A 6,000-nucleotide genomic window follows, 5' to 3' on the forward strand; every position below is an offset into this window, starting at 1 on the left:
GTGCTGGTTTTGCTGTTGTACCTCAAACTGCAAAAGTTATAGCCACTGTATGTGATAAGTACTTAATAAAGATGGAAAAGGCATTAAATTTGTAGGTGGAAGGCATTAACAGAAATGGGTTCTAAGTGATGGCAATTGGGTCAAAGTTTCAGGCATCCACTGGGGGTCTTGGAACATATCCTCTATGGATGAGGGGAGACTATTGTACTTCACAAACATCTGGAGACCTATACATGGAAATACTGTCCTGTTCTTAAGTATCTCCCTTCCCAAACAGTCCTGTGTAACCTGGGAAATATTCCCAAGTACTGACAACAAAGGACGCCCTCCACCTCCTTTCTGGCCCACAGGATGAAGTATGAGCTCACTTGCTACAGTTGATGATTATATCTTCGGGCATGATTCGTCTCTTCAGCATGCCCATCTTGGGGTGGTTGCCGCGGCCACGGAAAAGCCCAGGAGGCTCTATCTTGAAGTTAGCAATCCTCTCTTTGTGGTTATCCATAATACAGAAGCCATATTCTTTCAGTAATTTTTCATTCTCCTCTTTGATTTTCTGGAAGATAGCAAGAAAGTACTCAAAATAGATTCAGATTGCTTTTCTCTACTAATACATTTTCATTTCTTGTAGGAGACTAGGTCAAGGTAGAGAAAAGTCTGAAAATCATTAAAAAATAAGTTCAAATAAAGGGAAACTTCTAGTGGTTTTCTCAAACTTAAATACCGTGAAATTCTCCAAAAAGACTTGCTTGTAAGGGTTGACTTCAACTAAATTCAAAACTGATTATTGTGTCTTAAATGATGTATGTTTATACATGTTGTTCGAGTGTTTTTAAATGTACTTTAAAAATTCATACTGTTTTATTGAGTACTGTCAAAACAGGAGATGGAGAAGTCTGATAGAGCCTCATGAAAGAAAAGCTCAAGCCATTTAGTTAAACAGCATTTAAACAGCTTAAAAACATGAGTTTTCAAGCCCAGACAGATCTGTCACTAATTCTTTCATAGGGATACAGGCATATATACTCTACACTATGATCCTTGCTCCAAAAAGCTGGGGTATGATGGGTGAGATTTTGAACCTCCTTACCCTTTATTGACTCTTTGCCAAATTATATACTTATTGATTCAATTTAACTAAGTCCTGCTGCCTTGTGGATGGGAATAGGCTCAGACCTTGCTGGCAGCAGGTGTCCTTGGCAGGGCTCTGGCAAGGGGATGTCTATAAAATCTATCTTTGGATCGAAATTCTAAGAACAAAGCTCCAAAGTGATATTTTAAGTTTCAAAATGCCCCTAAAGTAAATGATATACTAAATTTCACTAACTTGGAATATTGAGGATAAGACTTACCTGAGACTGAAAAGTCTGATGCGTTTAACATTGTTATAGTAATTCATTAATTTTTAAACTAGTGGCCAAATAAGTACCATGAAATAATGAGTTATATAAATACAACAGTCTAAATTATATAAACATGCAAGTCCTTTAAAATACTGAAACTACAGGGATTTGAAGTACAAAGAATTCCTTAAAATCCTTAACTTCTGGACTTGTGATTGGAAAAAATGAAATTCTACCCTGGATTCCTCTAGTTCAGGGGCTTTTTCTAGAAAGAAAATATTTTAGGCTTGAACGCCACATAGTCTTTTGAAACTACTCATCTCTGTCACTGTTGCATAAACACAGCCATATATAATATGTAGACAAGTAGGGGCAGCTGGTTCCAATAAACCTTTTTTTTAAAAAAAAAAATAAAAATAAAAACAGGCAGCCTGTACAAGAAAAACGACATCCCAGCTGGATACCAGAAAAATCCTTCAGTAATGAGGATGGCCAAGGCAGGAAGATGGAGATGGATGAGCATGGCAAGATTCCAGAGTAAAACAGATCAAAAAACAGGGAGGTACATGGCCAGTATGATTTCATCTGTCTTAAATCCTTAATGTCCAGTAGCCACTGTGTGACAGGTCTGCCCATCCTTAATTACTATATTATTGGCTGGAGTTACTGACTGGTTTTTAGGTCATTGAAACACCAGGGTTCCTAAAGGGACCTACTGAGCAAAGTACTCATTCACAATTTTCAGTCTAACTAAGACCTTTAAGAAAATTTAGACTTTGAGAATTCTAAGTCTTTAGCATAGAATGATGTGAAATCACTCAAATCAATGTTTTGTCATAGGAACCAACAAGAAAATTAAATAAACCAATCATGATTCCAAAATTCTCCAGAGGTTTAATAACTTTTATAGTACCAGTTTCTCTTCTTTGCTCATCTGTTTCCGAGCTTCCGTCTGGGCTTTGAAATACTGGCTCATCTGGGTAAAATCACATTTGCTTAGGTTGGTGATAATGTTCTTCTCTTCATTAGTCATTTCCTAGTCAAAAGAAAAGGGGAAGATGAAACAAAAACATACTAATAAGTCCTTGGGTTTCTTTGCAATTACACCCAAGCACCATTTTTTTCAGTCAAAGGTTTCTAGAAGTGGCTAATCTCAATTAACAAATTTTGAAAAAAAAAAAACAAAAAACAGTTGAATTACTTTATTCTATTACAAAATATGTATTTAATAATGTAAAAATGTTTTAATATAACTTATCGTGGAAAAAGATGAACTCTTAATGTGGTTTCTTAGACTCCATGGCACACTGCCCCGAGGCATGTGAACACAAGTTTGAAATCATTTGTTTTAGTAACAACAGAAACATTTCCATACTGATTCTCTCTTAGAAACATTACCCCTCTTCTATTCATTTATTAAATCTGCTTTTCAGAACTAGTTCAGGAAGTAAACTTTACTGCTGCCTTTGTCCACATTATCCAAATTGAGAATAATGAGATTTTTAAAAATCACCTAGGCAGATACAGCCTATGAGGTTTCAAGAGTAGAAAGTACCTAAAACAAATGAGCAAGAATTTACAGGGAATAGGACATCAGATTAACATTTCTCTTTGCAACAGCAGACATGGTGCAGTCCTGCAGAGACAAACTTTCCTGTGCGCAACTGGAGTTGAGGTTTTCTGTATGACCTAATCTGATACCCTCCTGCAATCACATGAGAGCCGACAGCAAAGATACACAAGTATTTTTTTTGGACAGAAACCCTACATAAAATAGTAAATGAACAGACAAAAAATGCACAAATTTAAATACAACAAAAATCCATAAAACTCAAATTTTACATCAGGAAATGTTTTGGAAGATTATAATTACTTAGTACTAGACTGTTTTGCAAGGTACTAGGATTTTAACACATGGGCTACAGTACCTTTCTCCAGTCTTTAAAGAAATTTTTCCTAAATATTTCCTTAGTAGTATATTCATGGTCGAGCATTTTTGCAAAGAACGTAGCTACTTCTTCTGCTTTGGGGCTCAGCTTCATGACTTTACCTAGAGAAAAAAGTGGTTCCAAAAAGTGAGGTATAGTATTCATGTTCTAAGTATAAATACCCAGGGCTAGCGAATTCTCTTTAATAATGGTCTTCTCATGGTATATAAAGGTCTGGTGACATATAGTAACAACAACAACAAAGACAACATACTGATTTATATTTACTTGTACAAATTCTCCTTCTCTTTAGCATATATTTACCTGGGTCATTCTCTGGAGACTATGCCAGTTAATTGTTCCCAGGTGCCTGCTCAGGACAGGGATGACCTGGGGGAGGCCCAGTCACTCTTCCTTTTCCTTTCAGCAAGCAGGGTCCTTTACACCTCTTCAATGGTTTTTAAAAATCAAATCCTCAGAGGGACTCCTGCCACTGCTAAGCTAAGCAGCCTCTGTTCAAGAAGGGGAGGAAGGGATAGGGCAGGGAGTGGAAGAAAGGAATTGTGGGGAAAAGAAATAGGCATCTTTCTTCTTCAAAGTTAGGTGGGTGGAATATGAATAAAAAAATATATATCCATAGCAGGCAAGCCCAGATTTCCCATAGGAAAAGCCTAAATAAGACCGTCTTCTAGAACCTTGCTATTCACCAAGTGGTTCACAGGCAGCACTGGCATCACTTGGGAGTTTGTTAGAAACGCAGAATCCCAGGCCCCCTCCTAGATCTACTGAATCAGAAATTACATTTTAACAAGACTTGGATGCACACTAGAGTTTGCAATGCACTGCTTTGGAACACGGGTACCAAGAGGCTCCCTCTTTCAGGGAACCAGGATGTATCCACAGCACAAGGATGACTGGGGTTCCTGGTGTATCCAATTGTTTATGTAAAAGCTGTCTCTAAAGGGGCCAGGCACAATGGCTCACACCTGTAATCCCAGCACTTTGGGAGGCTGAGGTGAGCAGATCACTTCAGGTCAGGAGTTCCATACCAGCCAGGCCAACATGGCAAAACTCCATCTCTACTAAAAATATAAAAAATTAGTGGCCGGGCACGGTGGCTCATGCCTGTAATCCCAGCACTTTGGAAGGCCGAGGAGGGTGGATCATGAGGTCAAGAGATCGAGACCATCCTGGTCAACATGGTGAAACCCCGTCTCTACTAAAAATACAAAAAATTAGCTGGGCATGGTGGCGTGTGCCTGTAATCCCAGCTACTGAGGAGGCTGAGGCAAGAGAATTGCCTGAACCCAGGAGGCGGAGGTTGCGGTGAGCCGAGATCGCGCCATTGCACTCCAGCCTGGGTAACAAGAGCGAAACTCCGTCTCAAAAAAAAAAAAAAAAAAAAAATTAGCTAGGTGTGATAGTGGGAGCCTGTCAGCTACTAAAGAGGCTGAGGCATGAGAATTGCTTGAACCTGGGAGGCAGAGGTTGCAGTGAGCCAAGACTGCACCACTGTACTCCAGCCTGGGTGAAAGAGCACGATTATGTCTTTAACAACAACAACAAAAAAGCTGTCTAAAGGGACTCAGATGTTTTACAATGAAAGCTGCTAACTGGTAAAGAAAATCTGAATAGGGATTTTATGTACCTGATTTAGTTAATAAAGCAATGAAAGAAAAGTACTAGGGAATTTAATCTGCTTTTCAAACAGAATGCTTTCAACAGTACTCTTTGTGCCAATTTCCATTCTTTCTTAAAAATCCAACTTTACAACATCACCTGCAACCAGTCCAGGCTATAATAATAGCATTTGGCTATACTTAACATGAGGTTAACTATAATTCCACTGCCTTACTATTACACAGGTATTAATAATTCACCAAGGGTGCTCACATTCATTATAGAAAACTAAAATTTAGCCAGAAATTCATATATTTCAAAACTCAGAAGACATCTTATCTCACTTCATAATGACTTGCAATCTAACTGCAGGGGCGTAGAGAACTGTAGCACAAAATTCAGTTTTAATAGAAAGAACCCACTTTGGAAGCCATTAACTTAAAAGGCCAACAGGTGGCGCAGCTGTTCCCATAAACCCCCAAGACGCTGCTTTGGAAGGAAGACACTGGGGAAGACAGGCTGTATTAAGAGTCCCTACACTTCTTCAGAAAAGTATAACATGTTTCCAATATAAAGGGAAACATTAAGTCACTAGGAATAAAATAAATAAAATAAAATGGCAAGAAAAAAATGTAAACTGTTTTCAGGTCTGTTTGGTATAAATGTTAAGAGCATTAAAAAAAAAATGTGGCTGGGCACCCAGCACTTTGGGAGGCTGAGATAGGAGGATCACTTGAGGTCAGGAGTTCAAGACCAGCTAGACCAACATGGTAAAACCCTGTCTCTAATAAAAATACAAAAATTAGCTTGGTATGGTGGCATGTGGCTGTAATTTCAGCTACTCAGGAGGCTGAGGCATGAGAATCGTTTGAACCTTGGAGGTGGAGGTTACAGTCAGCCAGGATTGTGCCACTGCACTCCCCCTGGGTGATAGAGTGTGACTCTGTCTCAAATAAATAAACTAAAAAATAAGTTTTAAAAAATGAGACTTTGGGCCGGGCGCGGTGGCTCAAGCCTGTAATCCCAGCACTTTGGGAGGCTGAGGAGGGTGGATCACGAGGTCAAGAGATCGAGACCATCCTGGTCAACATGGTGAAACCCCGTCTCTA

General features: G+C 39.0%; 1 protein-coding gene across 1 annotated transcript in view; it reads right to left on the bottom strand.

Moving 5' to 3' along the window:
• TOP1 (DNA topoisomerase I) overlaps positions 1-6,000 on the bottom strand; it is a 95,763-nt gene that overhangs the window by 22,886 nt on the left and 66,877 nt on the right. Inside the window, exons 10-12 of the mRNA XM_017511933.2 lie at positions 3,272-3,393; positions 2,257-2,379; positions 369-556 (exon numbers count right to left, since the gene is read on the bottom strand). Coding sequence (XP_017367422.1) covers positions 369-556; positions 2,257-2,379; positions 3,272-3,393 — 433 coding nt within the window. The remainder of the gene's footprint in view (positions 1-368; positions 557-2,256; positions 2,380-3,271; positions 3,394-6,000) is intronic.

The sequence above is a fragment of the Cebus imitator genome, unplaced genomic scaffold, assembly GCF_001604975.1.
Source record: "Cebus imitator isolate Cc_AM_T3 unplaced genomic scaffold, Cebus_imitator-1.0 Scaffold18, whole genome shotgun sequence".
NCBI classification, from domain to species: Eukaryota; Metazoa; Chordata; class Mammalia; order Primates; family Cebidae; genus Cebus; species Cebus imitator.